The sequence below is a fragment of the Manis pentadactyla genome, chromosome 1, assembly GCF_030020395.1.
Source record: "Manis pentadactyla isolate mManPen7 chromosome 1, mManPen7.hap1, whole genome shotgun sequence".
Classification (NCBI taxonomy): Eukaryota; Metazoa; Chordata; class Mammalia; order Pholidota; family Manidae; genus Manis; species Manis pentadactyla.
In genome coordinates this window covers 123,542,406-123,557,752 of record NC_080019.1, presented here as the reverse complement: position 1 = coordinate 123,557,752, position 15,347 = coordinate 123,542,406, and the positions used below count along the sequence as shown (strand labels likewise).

The following is a 15,347-nucleotide window of genomic DNA, read 5'->3' as shown; positions in this document are numbered from 1 at the left end:
GTGTCCGTGGGCAGATGATTTCTATGTCCCACCGCACACTGCCCATTTATAGAGTGGAGATACAGTATATACTTTATTTGTTTGTTACAAACATTAAGTGGGTTAATACATTTCAGGACTTGAAACAGGGCCTGACACATAGTAAATACTAAATATTAGCCATTATCATGACTGTCATTCCTCAAGTACCCATGCTGCCATTCACCCTATGTTTCTTTTCCCTCTAGTCTGGCATCCACATTCCTTTCCCTCGATATATAGACGTACTCAGTTCTCCCTCTTTGTGAACATTCTTTCCTCCACCCTGTCTTGGCTGGGAGGTGCCTCTGCCTTCCCTGCATCTGTCCCCTCCTGTTCAGGTGCTCCCCAGTGCCAGCCGCCCCGCCTCCGCCTCTACCACTGCCCTGTCTCAGAGGGCAGTCACCTGCTGCAGCATTTCCAAGTTCCCACCCTCTGCCGCTTTCAGCCTGGTCATATTCTCACATGCAGTGAGCTGCTGGTGGGGGTGGGGGAGCAGTTCAGAGTGCCTGAGGAACCGGGGGTTCCAGGAGAGACCGGATCTAGCGAATAGGGAGAGATGGGCCCCCAGAGACTCCCGAGGGGCCAGTGAGCAGGTTTCCTCGGGGAGAGGCAGGATGTTGAGGTCAGAGGGGTCTCAGTTCCCATCACTGGAGCAGAGTGTTGTCTAGTTCTGGCCTGGTTCACAGTGAGAGAACCAAGTGGATGACTCAGGTGGGGTGTGAAGAATGCTGAGGCCAATGTGAGGCCACCATTGCCACTGAATGTGCTGAGGATGCTCCTAGGATAGAGCAGATGGGAAAAGGGTATGGATGGTGGGCAGAGGTGATGAATAAGAGGGCAAGGAGGCACCTGGACTGAGGCTGCAGGCTGCAGGAATGTGGGAAGACAGCTCCAGAAAGTGTGGGTGGGTGGCGGGGAGCCAGGATACATCCCCGGGGTCCGAGGGGAGTGGCGGCAGGGTTGGTCTCTTTCTGGGGATGGGAGGGTTAAAGTGCCTAGCATTGTCTGCGGTATCATTCTGTCCAGATCAGTATTTGAGAGGCAGGGAATGGGCACTGGTGTCAGTAAGAGGGTCTGGAGGAGGCCCACGGGTTGGATGGGGATGAGGAGGTGGGAGAAGAAGGCTGGGGGCACGTTGGTCACAGGACTTGGGGACAAGAGGGCGGAGCAGACTCAGTGGGCCTGCAGGTCCAGCTGGAGGTCTGTGAGGCTCCTCGGGGGTTCCCGCAGCAGAAGGGGCCCATGGCCTACGTCAGTATTGGGCACTCAGGCACATCAGGCTGCGGACAGGGGCTGGGCTGCTCCAAGGCCTGCACCTTTCCTGGCCCCTCCCCCCTGTCCCCTAAATGTCGGAGCACTCCAGAATGCCGTCATGCCCACTTCCCACTCAGCTTGTGCTCTGTATCCAGCCACCTGCTGGGCTTTTCCGCATCCCTGGACTTTCCCACGCCTCGTTCTCACTGGCTCTGTTCGTCATGCCCCTTTTCCTCCTCCCAGCCTTGCCGTGGCTGTTAGGGCCACCCCCCTATGGTAACCCAGGCTTGAAGCTCCTCAGATCCCCACACCTGGTTGAGCCGCACCCCCCGATGCCGCTGCCTCCTCCATCATCTCTGCCCCATCTTCCTCTCCCAGTCCTACCCCTTGGTGGCCTCACCAGGTCCAGCATGCGCATGCTCTAGAGCTGCTTATCAGACTGGGTGACAGCGGACTCCCCAGCCCCTGCTGCCTGTGTCCACAGCTCCAGGGCAGCCCCGGGAGATGTCTGGGCAGGATGGATATGGGGAACGATGGGGCAGGCCAGGAGGGCTGACATTTACGGAAGGCATCCCACCCCTCCTGTGGGATGGGGGAGTAGCCTCAGGGGCTGGACTGAGCCTCATGGAGGCCTCAGGCTGCTCTTCCAGAGCACTCTGGGGAAAGGACTGTGGGACTTTTGAAGGACTGCCAGGGTGTTCACCCTCCATGATGCCAACGCTCTGCAGGCAGGCTTTACAGAGTTCCACAGAGATGGGTTGGTCATAGCTGGTGCAGCTTGGGGAACAAGAGAGAAAATGTGGGTCACCTTTATCATTCCAGACTCCCTGAAGCAAGAAGCCATGTCAAAACAGGAACCTCCAGATGGTTTCTGTCTGGCTGGATGGACGTGGGCTGGTCTCAGAGGTGCCACCACACCCTGAGAGGACCTGAGCAGGGAAAGCTGTCTGCACCTCTGTGGCTGGGCGCCCATGGCGACAGGGCCACTCCTTGTGCGCATGGCGCTGGGCAGGGTCTGTGCATGCATTTGGGGTGGCAGGAGGAGGAGGAAGATTATTCATGGCAATATATGCTCTTTTCTGGTGAACATGAGCTTTAGATCCTCTGACCAACGTCTAGTTGAGAGTCTTGGAGTGACCTTGGCAGTGATCATCAAGGGAAGGCCTGAAGGGAAGAAATTACTTTACTTTTCAAAATTATTTCAGATACCTCTTTCCACAAACGTGGATTTTCTTCATGAAAACTAGTTCACTATTTTTAAATAGTCTTTTTTGTGATGATTAATTAGCACATACTCAATACAAGACATTTAGAAAATCTATCACCCATTACTGGAAGAATGTGCTTGAAGTTTTTAAATTTGCATTTTCCTGACAAGCCTCACTGACTTCTAGAAGGACTCAATGTTTAGAATGGACCATCTGCACAGGGGCTTGTTTTGCAGTGGTAGTTATTCCTAAAGGGGAAGAAACCTACCTAGTGTGGGTCTAGTCCCGTCACCCCAGATCACAGACCCTTTTGCCTCCATATCTCTTCATGAGTTTTTTCTCATGGGTTAGTCTTTCTCACCTACTAAGGCTTAGAGTTTTCCACTATCACTTCCAAGAGGGGAGAAGCAAGGATGGGAACACACACTGAGCCTGTTCAGGCTGCCCAAGACTTGCCAGGAAGGTTCTAGAAGCCTTTGCTGACTCAGGCTGAGTTCAAGCTGTGGGCTGTCGGGCCAAGAAGGCTCTGTTTCATGTCTGAGATTTGTAAGGACAACATCATATGCAACACCAGAAACCTCTAGTGTGGGTCTGCAGGTGGCCATGGAGGATGCAACCAGCCTCTGCACAGGCCCAAATCCAGACTGTTCAGCAGGGCAACATGGCTGGGTTGTGTGCATGGAAGTTGATCTGAGAAACTTCTGGGAGCTCCAGGACTCAGAACCAGATACCTGCATTCAAACAGAGGTTTCCTCCAGCCTCAGCACGTGCCATTGGCAGTCCCTGTGAATATATGTGGTCAGCCCCAGGCACTGTGAGGGGGCAAGTGTCTGGGGCACTTTCTGACCCACCTCAGAGCAGCCCTTGGGTCTGACCCCCCAGTCAGTGAAGCGGTCGCACCAGCTGATCACCAATGGCCTGGTCCCTGGTGCCCATGCCTAGGGTGTGCCAGCCAAATTCAGAAACAAGATTGAAATCTAAATGCTGTTCCTTGGACATTAGCCTGGGAATCTGAGGCAGTCGGAGATGAAAGGAACCTTAGAGATCAGCAGCCCTGGACTCCAGCCAGGGCCCTGGCCTGGACAAATTCAAGCCCTCTGTCCCCCTGGTAAAATTTGAGCATAGTGTCCCTGTGCTGCCCAGCCGAAGGAGCTGAGGCAGAGGATGAAGAGGCCTCGACCCCTCGCCACCCTCTGTGGGTGAGGATTGCTGATACTGCCTCGTTAGGCTGGCTTACATGGGGCAGAGCCCCTTACATGAGCTCTGCTCCCCTCCATGGCCTTTATCATTCTCTCTACCGCAAGACTGGCTCAATTCCTCCACAAAAAACAGCTGACATGGGCCAGAGAAACCCACCTTTCTCCTAAGGGGCTGCTGTTTTTCTGGGTTCATTTTGGAATGGTAGGAATGTTTGAAACAAGGGAACCCTGGAAGCAGTTTTGTACTTACAGAATCATTGGTTCATTTCCAGTTTGTGTTTCTCCCTCAGCTGATAATCAGGCAGCTCACATTTCCAATTTCCTGTCCCTCCTTTGCTTCTCCTTACAGATCATAACATGGTGATGTCCCAGACTGGGTTCTTTCTGGCTCTTTGTTATAAAATCCCTCTTTGCTCTGATTGAGCAGCCATACTAGGCATTGTGATCCCAAAGAGCCTCCTAGGTCATGGTCTCTGCCTGGAAGGATGTTCTGTCCTTCTCTGCCTGCTTTTGGCCCCACTCTTCTGCACCCAGCAAATTTGGTGCCAAGTCACTCTGGTGGAGAGAGGGAAGACTGGGGGAGCTTCCCTGCTGAGGTTTATAAGGGTGACAATGGCCTCTTCTGCTCTCAGCTTGCTCAGAAGTAGAAACAGAAAGCCTTTGGACCCCTGTAAAGCACCCAAGCACACTGTCACGGTGCCCTGCTCCTCGCCACACAGATGGGAGGGCTGGGCTGAGTGCCTGGTGAAGCAGCACGGTTTCTCTCGGCAGCTGCCACTGTGTCTTGACATTTTCCTGCCCCTGGTTCCTGACATTGACGCTTACACAGCCTGAACTGCACCAGCCTTTCCATTATTCTTTGTAGGTTATTTCTATGTTCCCAGGGTCCTGCTGGGTGGGAGCCGGGAGAAGGGCTGAGGTAGCAGAGGCGATGGTAGCTGAGGAGACCTCACAGCTGGGCTGGAGGTGGGGGACATGACCACGCATCCCACACCACCCCCCATGCCACGTTCTCCTTCTCGTGGTCCTCTGGGAAGGGAAGAGATGAAACTGGGGTTGAAGGGGGAGTACAGAGGACCAGTGGGCGTGGTGGCCTCTGAGGTGTCCCCGACGCCCCCAGACGCCAGCTCTGCCTCTGCTGCTGCCCTCTCCTTTCCCCTGACCCCGCTCCTGGTGAGAGCCTCTGTTCTCACTCCTCGGGGAGAACTGAGTGCCTGGGGAGCAGAGCACCTCCATCCCTCGTTGGAGGAGTTCTCTACCATGCTGTGGTGGCCCAGATCTGTTTGGTAGAATTTTAACTGGTTTGCAACCTAGTCCTGAAATTAACCATTTGGAAGAAATATGGTAAAATGAACAAACAGTTGCCACACTGCATTCCAGCCCCGCTATGATCCCATTGCCGCAGGCTCATGTGGCTAGAAGGACTCTAGCATCATCTCCTTTTGCTTTGGAAGCTTATTTTTGCCAAGGTTGTTATCATCAAACAGGCGCCAGAGCTCCGTTCCACTCACAGTCCAATTACGGCAAAACTCAAACAATGAACCTGTGTGTTCCACTGGTAAGAATGTCCGAAGGAAGTGCTTTTCCCTTCGCCAGGATCAAACTCTCAGGGCCCTTTGTGATATGTGAGACCTCAAGGCAGGTCTGTCCATTCCCAGGCACAGAGCAATGGGAACTGGAAGGTGGCTCGCTTTAGGCCACCCCGGGCTGGGTCTGTGGATTTCTTTCCACTGCGCCACACGTGTCACCCACAGATCTACCCTGTGGCTGGTCGGGGAAGCTGTCTCCGTCAGAGGCCAGAGGAGTGGCATTTCCCAGTTAGGGGCGGGGTTGGTGATCCTGTGATGCATTCCCAACCCTAAGGACTCGCTAGGAAAGGGGTGGAGCTGATAAAAAGAGGAGAGATGTGGTCTGATGTGGAATACTCCCCTTGCCCATGACGGAGGTCCTCCATCTTCCCTCCTTACTCCAAGTGGCCGTCCTCTCTGCTGTGACCACATCTCGGGGCTTGTGGGGCCTGGGCTGCTGTGTCCCTCTCTCCCCTGCTGGCCGCCCCTCACAGCTTACAGGACAGCTCCTGGGAGGTGGCTGGAGGACAGTGGCCAGTGCTGTGATCATGGCACCCACAGAGAGTTGTCTGGATCTCCTTCCTTTTTCCAAGTGAAAGCATCTGGATAGCGGGTCTGAGAGGGCTCCTTAGGCGCTGACATCCGTGAACTATGGGCCTAGATCAGGTTTCTCAATCTGCCTTGACAGAAGCTGAGGTCACGGTCCCTCTGAAACAACCATAATGCCGCCTGACTGTTCCACAGTTGCTTCTCTCCCTAACCCACAGGTGAGTGCCCCGGGTCAGGTCACACCCCTAGCCCCTGTCCAGCCTTTCAGAAATGCTAGACTTGGGGTCTTAATGAATGAAGCTTGTTCTAAAGCAGAAAATGATTTTGTTTCAGCCTGCATTTAGCTTCCTATGTCTTTACCAGATCACCACTCAGAGTTGCTTCCCCTTCTTTCTTGTATATCCTTTCAAGATCACAAAGACAAGGGAGTTAGAAAGTTCCTATCTTACAGAGTGGACAGTGGTGCCCGATGCTTGGGTTTAGTCCCTGCTTCTGTTGCTTACAAGCTTTGTGACTTTGGGCAAGTTACTGAGCCTCTCTGTGTGTCAGTTTCCCTAGCTGGGCAGTGACATACCATCTCATAGAGCACCCATCTCATGTGGGGAGGAGTACATACGCCTTTCCTGTGCTTGCTACATCCGTACAGATGTTATCAGTGGTGGTGATGGTGTCATCCTGAAGAAGCAGAGAATGGTGGGAACAACATGAGGCTTAGAGTCAGCTGGCTGACCTAAGTCCCAGCTCTGCTACTTGCTCAGGGGGTTGATGATGCAAATTCTGAACCTCAGAATGTCTTAATTTTCATAGCTGTAAAACTGGGGTAAAAATTGTATCTCTCTCCAGTGAAATAGGTCTGGCAAAGTACTTTACCTGCAGCAACCGGGTTAAACCTGTTCTCTTTCCTCTTCCCAGGCACACATTCTGGCAGTTTCGCCATGAGAACCCCAAGACCCGGGTTGGGGGCCCTCCCCCTGAAGGGCTCCCTGGCTTTAACAGTGGGGTGATGCTTCTGAACCTGGAGGCCATGCGCCAGTCCCCGCTTTACAGCCGCCTGCTGGAGCCGGCGCAGGTGGAGCGGCTGGCTGACAAGTACCACTTCCGCGGCCACCTTGGGGACCAGGACTTCTTCACCATGATCGGCATGGAGCATCCCGAGCTCTTCCATGTCCTGGACTGCACCTGGAACCGGCAGCTTTGCACCTGGTGGAGGGACCATGGCTACAGTGACGTCTTTGAGGCCTACTTCCAGTGTGAGGGTCACGTCAGGATCTACCATGGGAACTGCAACACCCCTATCCCAGAGGTCTAGGCACATCCTCACCTGCCAGGCCTCGGGTCTCCGGATCGGCGAAAAGGAAAGTGGCGCCTCTGAGACAGGCCCAGGCGGTGTCTGGGCCCCTAGAGAAACACTGTGGGGATGTCCTTTGTGATCAGCTCTCCCACCCTGTGGGTCACCATCCTGAGGTGCCCAGTGAGGACTGGCCTGCACACTGCTGGTCCTCGGGGCCTCTTCCCTCCAGGGAACCAGGCCTCATGAGGGGCAGACATCTTCCAATGGGCTAGGAAGCAAGTTTGAAGAGAAGGAAGGGAAGAAAACTGCCCCTTGCCTTCAGACCGCAGAGAATGGAAATCCTCTTATGAGCCAGCCTTTCTTGGACCAAATATAAATTTATTTTAAATTCACAGGCTTCCATTTTGCAAGAAAACAATGTGAACCTTCCACCTGCACACCCCACAAGGCTCTGCGCTCGTTCCCACGATGCCTACATTGTGTGGGTATAAAGGCCACCACTTCTCTGGAGAAGGTCTTTAGGGCCAGCAGTGGCCCACATGACACATTATTTTAGCCTTTATAGTTTTTATCTCCCAACAGCATCACAGAACCTCATCCAAGCCAGCTTCAGGTGACTAGACTGTGCTCAGAAATCGAATCTGCCATGAAAGAACTGAGATTGGCTGCCTCCAAGACAGGCTGTAGAGTTGTCTGGACTAAGAAGACTCATTGCAAAGAGGAACCTAGCAGTTCATGAGTGTCACCATGTGGCTTAGAATGGGTGTTGCCCTTAGACTTATAAACAATCCAGTCTCTTGGTTTAAAAAATCTTCCTGTGAGTTTCTTACTGCATCATGTCAGACTGTATAGCTCAGAAGAAATTAGGGTATCGTTTCTTTATTTCTTCTTTTAATGAGTTCTCTTTTGAGTAAGCTGCAAACATGAAGTGGTCATTTTGCATAGTCCAGATGAAATCCCTGAGGAACAATTGGATTTTTATCTTATTTTATTTCAATTTCATTTGCTTTTTTATTTCTTTTTAGCAGGAGTGAGAATAGCTACTAAATACTCTTTGAGAACACAATGATTTACGTTGTTTGTTCTCTGATCAGTTTTCCATCACTATGAAAATTCTGAATCACTAGTGTAATCGATGTTGTTCAGAGTTCCCCCTCCACATGATTAGGCTAAGGCATGGGCACAGTGGGTCTCTGAGAACTAAGGGGGAACATGCCTGAAGGGGCAGTGCGGAGGTTAGTAATGTTATATTCAAGTCAAATAGAGAATCATTTCTTTCTAGGTATTGGCAGGCCCCTCTGCTCCCAGGAGCAAAACCTACCCCATCACTTCCGGTCCTCCTTACCCCAAACTGTCTGTGCCTGTCATCCCCTGACGAAATGGAGCACATTTGTCTCTTCTGGGCTCTGACAGAATGGGCCTGTTCTCTTAGGTACTTGATTTCCTATTTATAGTTACTAATTATTGGATGCCTGCTGTGTGCCAAGCATTGTATTAGGGGATTTATATACACTTGATAATGCTCATGGAAACTTCATGAAGATAATTCAAATTCTAAAATTTATTGTAATAATGAGAGATGTGAACAGAGAGTCATTATTTATCATAGCATTTTTTATAATAGAAAAAAATTGGGAGCAACTTAAAATGTTGAGGGGAGTGGAAAAATGTTACATCCATTTAGAATAATGGAATAATTTAGGCATTAAAATAATAGTTTTAAAGAATAATGCCTTGGGAAATGCTTACAATGTGCTATTAAATAAAGATTTCAAAATATAAGATTATATGTACAGTACAATCCTAATTTCATTTTTTAAATTACATATATATGTGTATATGCACATCAGTAAAAAGAGAACCTGTTCTGCTATATTTCATTAGTTCAACTCCTAAAAAACCATGTGTTTCAAACACTGCATTAAAAAAAAAAAACACAATCATTTCGATGGAGAAAAGTAGATAAAATGCTGGAGAATTTTAGACTCACAATAACAAAGGTATTTTTTCCTGCATTAATTTCAATAATTAAAGTAGTTCTATAGCTATGAGCATCTCTTTATTGCAAGGAAAAAACATAAACTGGTTGATCAAAATGGGCAAAAGCCAAACTTTGCTCACTTTTGAAATCCCCACTCAGGAGCGCCCCTGTTCTGTCATCAGTATCCTTGGCCTTACAGCTCCCTGGTGAACATCAACATGATACAAAACAGGAAATCCAGCCAGACCCGCACGGCACCGTGTGCTCCTGGGCTTCACCACAAGCGGCTCTCTGACAAATTTTGGAGGCTGATTCTTGATGGGAATCCTGCTTTCACCAAAGCAATACAAACATAATTGTGTTGTGTTTAACTTTCCTTTTGAAGGAAATGAGTAGAGCAGAAGTCTAAAAGAGAACATTTCTGGGTACTAAGATTAAGGTGCTTTTTATCTTCATGTACATTAATTTTATATTTTCCATTGTAAATACAAATGAGTTTTGTAGTAAAGATAATAAATGCCATGAAATGCTAGCCACCAGCCTTCCCTCCTGTTGTAAGCAAGCATCAGCGTAGCCACTTTACAGCTCACTGTTGGTTGTATTTACTGTCTGTCTCCCATAGGAAAACATACTCTTGGCTAAGTAGGCTCTGGATTTTCAACTTTCCCTATGGATGCCCTAGTTCTCTAATTAATAGTGACCTAATAATAGCATCTCCAGACTCTGCATTCATTTCTGATTCCATGATCTTTTTTGAGTACACAAATGGTAATGGCCTTTGGAAGGCTCGCAGGCTTGTTGAAGAGATTTATTCTTGCAAGTGTGTCAGAACCACACTACAGCACCCCTGTGAATAGCATCTCTTCAAGCCAGAGAGGCGTGCTGGCTCAGTGGGCCCCCTTCCCAGAGTACACCCTGAGTTTGTGGGGTAAGGCAGCAAGTGCAGCTGTGACTTGGCACCTGCTTGGGGTAAAGGCTGACCCCCTGCTCCTTCTAAGACTTCCTGGGTGATGTCAACATGGGAGGCCAGGAGTAGCGCTGATTGTGAAGTTTGGCAGGGTGAACAAAAATTTCTGAGCAAGCAGGGTGGTCTGTATAGAGCAGCCCGCATGTAAGGCAGAGGCCTGGCTTTGAATCCACCTTCTGTCCTCATGTGTGCAGCCTTGGACAAGCAAGATCACCTCTTTCCCTCTTTCTAGGCACAGGTAATGAGATCTCCCTCAAGGAGTGCTGTAGGAAGAAAAGGAAGGCTTAAGGGCTTGGTAAGCTGAGAATACACAGCAAAGAAATCCTATAGTTAGTACTTAAATTATTCTTTTTAAACCATAAATGGCAGCCATTTGGGGCACATTAAATGTGTTGGTGGCATCTGCCTAAGCCCAGTGGAGGACCAGATGCTTGCTGTAGTCTGTCCAATTTTTTTGTTAGCCCCACCACTCTGCAGAGGCCTGGGTATGTCCAGGGGTCTGGGGATCCTTGGATAACCCCTTTCCTCTCTGGGTTCAGTTTCTTCTTTTTTAAAAAACAAGGGGGTAAGAGGTTTGGACTAGATCTCCAATCACTTCCCTGGCTCCTGACCATGTTTGGAATAACAGCCTGCTGCAGCCCTGGTCCTCTGGCCCCACACCCAAGCTGTCCTAGGGGAGATGCTTGCATTCCCCCATGGGTGTCCTGCCCACTCTCAGGAAGTACCCTCGGCCAAATCTCAAGCTACCCTCCACCTCTGCCCTCATCCAGCCTGGGCCTGACCCCTCCCAGAGCACAGGACACCTTCACACCCAGTGTGAAGCTGGGAGCTGAGTTCGTGCCAGGTGTGTGCAGAGTGTTGCATTGCAGGGCATGCTGTCAGGGACGTAGGTAATCCACTTCTGTTTAAGCAACGGTTGGAGCCGTAAGGTGGCAGGAATGTCGATATTCTTAAAAGGCAAAGTGACACCTACTTTGGAAAATGTAAGCCCTTGTTGACAGTCATGGGCAGGCCACTTAATGGTCAACTTGAGTCCATCTCAGCTCGTTCTAACTTTCAGGAAAACTAACCTTATCTCCAATCCAGGAAGCCATAACAACCATCCCCTCTTATCATCCCTCTGGTGCTTCTGTGGCCTCTCCCCTCCTGCTTGGCTTCCGTGGCCCAGCCTTCTTCCCCAGGGGCCCCCAGGAACCCCCTGCCACCCTACATGCTTTGAATTCCCTGCTGGGGGCTCCTACCATCTCAGCCCACATCCAAACCACTGTGTGCTCTGATCCCACACCACTCTCCACCTTTCCCCACTGGGCCTCTGCTGCCCCAGGGGAAGCAGACCCTGAGATGGAGGTTTATGTGCAGAAAGCTTCCTAGAAAGTGTTCAGGGGCAGTGGGGGGGCGCTGGGGGACAGTGACAGGAGGGGGCAGGGAGAAGGTGAGCTGTCAAGCAGTCATGACAAAAGCCTCAGCCAGTCCCACACGGAGCTCCCGAACTGGGGCAGCCTTGCAGCAAAGCCCTGGTTGGAGCCTGGAGGGAGGCCTTCAACCCTCTCCTGTCTAGTCACAGCACAGGCTGCCCCTGGGGAAGAGCCCCCTTGGGCAAGGGGGCTCCCTTCAGCCAGGTAGAGCCTGGGTAGGGCCCTTGCTCTGAGCCATCAGCAGCCCACACTCCCCAGGGCATGAGGCCCCATTTTGGAGGGGGATCTGGGCAGCACACCAGGGTGTGTGCAGCTGCCAACAGCCCTCCTCCGGCATCTTCCTCCTCAGCTTTCTTCTGAACTACTCTTTGCTCTTTTTCTATAAGTCCTTCAACTCGGGGCATTTCCTGCTTCAGCTCTGCCTGCGTTCAAGTTTCCTGGTACCCTCCCTGAGCCCAGGCCAGGCTGCCTGTGCTAGCTGCTGCCTCTCCGTGGTGGCACTGCCTCGCTGCTGCAGTCCGGCTTGCCCCATGGTGCCAGGTCAGTCGCAGCAGCAACACCAAGGAAGGTCACCTGCCCTTTGTAGGAGCAAAGTCCTGTCTTCTGTCCTTCTCCCTGCCATGGATCCCTGCAGGAGCCCAGTGGCCCACTTGCCTCTGTGCTTTCCAAGAGCTGCTCATGGCTCAGGACACTGACAGGCATGGGCCTGCCACTCGGCAGCAAGGAGCAGGACCTCAGCTACCTTGGCAGACAGGGGAGGTAACTTCCAAAGGCTTAGAGCCCCACCAAACACAGGAGGGCAGCTGCCCGTGCCAGGGATGATGTCAACATTGTGAGCCTTTGCTAGAATTGCCCACAGCTTAGGGTGTGGGAAGAGACAGTGGAATTCTGTGAAACCACATGGGCTTTGGAGGGTGGGGACCCAAGCTGACACCCCAGCTGTGACACTGTTGATTTGCATGTTTTATTTACCAAGCTCCTGCTGCGTGCTGGATTCTGGGGTCACAGAGATGAAGAGGGTGGGTCAGTCCCCACTCTGACAGAACTTCTCACACAGTGAGGTGGTCTAAGATGGGGCCCTGGAATCCTCCTCTAGGTGCACCCATGACCTTGGGGGTGAGGGCTGCCTCCTGGAGGATGAGACAAGAATCCCAAGATAGGTGTTCCTGGTGAGAGAGAGCATGGCTGTGTGGCTTTGAGGAATGTACTTGACCTCTCTGTGCCTCCCAATTACCTATCTGCTGACCATTGTGGGGACTAACTGAGATAACATAGGTAATATACTCTCTGGTCCCAACTCTGGAGCTAGAGTCCCTAGTCATGGTGGCTATTAATATGATAAATACAGTGAATTACCATTTTCTGGGAATGAGGAAATTCACTGAGCTCTGTGGATAAGTATAAGCTAAGGACTCTGTTCCATCCTGGTTCTCGGGTCACTGGGATTCTCATCCTTGCCCTGCCCTTGCCACCGACTTGCTGTGTGATCCAGAGCAAGTTACTTGTCGTCTCTAGGCTGTACCCACCTCCTTCATAAATGAAAGGAGCCTATCATTCAAGGCCTATGTGGGAATGACCACTGAAGAGTCAAGTCAGTGTCGTGTTCTAGGGAGTGAGGGGTGCGAGGGAGCCTTCTGGCACGCTCAGGGCAAGGGAAGGAGCGCTCTGGGTCACGGCCGGGATCTTTTCAGGCAGGTTGCAGTCACTTGGTCCCAGAAGACAAGGGAATGGAAACTGTATGAAATGCAGAGAGTGTTTGCCTGGTCTCAAGTCCGTGTGACATACCCATGTCAACCCAGATCCAGTCTGTCCATACAATGGCCTGTGGGACTGAGGGGCGTGGGGTGGGCCTTGAGCTTCCTCATGCTGCTCTGCCTGGAGTGCCCTGCCTGCTGCTCACCCCCTTTCTTCTTTCCCTCCTTCTGCTCCTCCGGGAAGACTCATCTCAGGGCTGGCAGACACCCTCTCTGAACCCCCAGTGGTGTTAGACCCCCTCCTGTGGCCCAGGACCTCAGGCTTCCCTCTGCAGCCTGGTGGAGAATTCTGTGTGTCAGGTGCTTCTCGGAGAGAGAGCAGTGCCCTGAGAAATGAGCTCCCTCTCCTGAGAGGCTGAAGGAGGTCCTGGCACAGAGCTTTGGGGCCTCTGACCAGTCACATCCTAGAGTCTCCCGCCTGGCCCGCAGGGGGAAACAGAAGTCCGGAGCCCCTTAACAGGAGGCTGTGAGGCCTGGACCAAGGGGAAAGGAAAGAGAAGTTCTAGGGCCTATTCTACAGAGAGTCATGAGGGAGGGTTCCAGAGCACAAGAAGCCTTAGAGCATATGTAGAGGCGTGAGAGGAGTTTTGCAGAAAGTGTAAAAGATGGTGACACTTGTGGCAGGGGACTTGAATGGGATCACCTTTACTCTTTTTCAAGAAACGCAAATGCTGATGGGCCTTGCTCTGCCATTAATTTTGACTGTTGGATTGCAAGTGGTTGGATGCCACTGAGACTGGGTGACGTGGGGCCAGGGTTTTGGTGCAGACAGCCCCGTGATCTCACTGCCTCTTCCATCACTCGGCTGCCTGTGCGGTGAGCTCCTTGGTGGCAGGAATACTGGCGTCCTTGTGCTCCAGTGCCTGACAGCGCCTGGCGTGCTGTGTGTGCTCATTGAATCTCTGTTGTTGGACTGCATGAATACGAGAAAACCATCCCCCACCTATAGCAGAGAAGGCAAATGGTAGCAGTGGATTTGGGAGCAAGAGGAAGGAGTGGAGACAGGCCTGGAGTTGCCCACCTCACAGAATCCCAGTCAGGGCCAGAGGAGGGATGGGTGGGGAGCTCTGGGTGTTAGGGCAGATTTGGGGACAAGGGTGTAGGCCCAGAAGCAAACACTCATGGCAGGGAAGCTCTCTCTGGGTCCCCATTTAATGAACACCCTGTGTTCACATTCATCCTCTGATCAGGTGCAATCTGTTCCTGGGACTTGACAGTTCCTGTGGCAATTGTGTTGCCCACAAAATTGCTGGTATCTGATTGGAGGATGCCCTCAAATGTCCTCACAGCCTGGCTCAGGGAACATAGGTGGCTGGATGATGCTGAAGTGCAGGTGTGGGAAAGAGCTGCTTAGAGAGGTAGGGAGCTCTGTGTCATTGGAGGCATGCCAGCAGAGGACACGCTCTGGTGAGGGGACATGCAATGCAAGTGGAGCATAAGATGGGGGCCCGGATGGCCTGACCTACATGTCTCTGATAACTCTGAAATTTCCAAGCCCCTTTCCTGCCCTTTTCTCTGCAGCTGATCCCATTGAGTTTCTACACCTGAGCATTTTCAGGTCCTCTTTACACTCTGCCTCTTAGGAAGAATGTAAATATGGAGAAGAGGGCTCAGGACCAAGCAGGGACACTCTTACATTTAGATGCTGATCTGAGGAGGAGGAAAAGTTAGTACCAGAGACTGGGGGGAAACCAGAAGAGGAAGGGATCAGAAGGCCATGGGAAGACAGGGTTTCAAGGAGGGAGTGGTAACTGCATGCTGTTGGCCCTGAAAACAAAATCGGGCTGAAGTTATTTTAGTACATGAATGCAATAGAATTAAAGATGGCATTTTAAACTATACCTCAGACTTAGCTAAATCAGACTGGTCTTCTCCCTCAGGGATTTAAAAAATTTTTGATCACTTGTGATCACCTTTCAACATCTGCCCCTAGTAGAGAACACCTTTCTCCCCTGACCCCCAAATCTCCTTCGTGCTGGAGCCGGCTCATACCAGCTTGCAAGAAATGATTGTTAATTTGTCAGAATTTTGTAAACTGGTTGTGTGATACGGTGATTTATAATAAGAGATATATATCTGGTCTTTGTCCTGTTTCTAGCACCAAACTTGTACACTGCTTGGAATTTCCTAAGTGGAAATA

At 51.2% G+C, this 15,347-nt stretch overlaps 1 protein-coding gene across 2 annotated transcripts in view; it reads left to right on the top strand.

Moving 5' to 3' along the window:
• The window catches only part of XXYLT1 (xyloside xylosyltransferase 1), a 165,704-nt gene extending 155,925 nt beyond the window's left edge, over positions 1 to 9,779 (top strand). For both annotated transcript variants that reach the window (XM_057501364.1, XM_036875274.2), the window contains one exon: positions 6,712 to 9,779. In XM_057501364.1, coding sequence (XP_057357347.1) covers positions 6,712 to 7,108 — 397 coding nt within the window. In that variant the 3' untranslated portion in view covers positions 7,109 to 9,779. The remainder of the gene's footprint in view (positions 1 to 6,711) is intronic.
• The last annotated feature ends 5,568 nt before the right edge of the window (positions 9,780 to 15,347 follow it).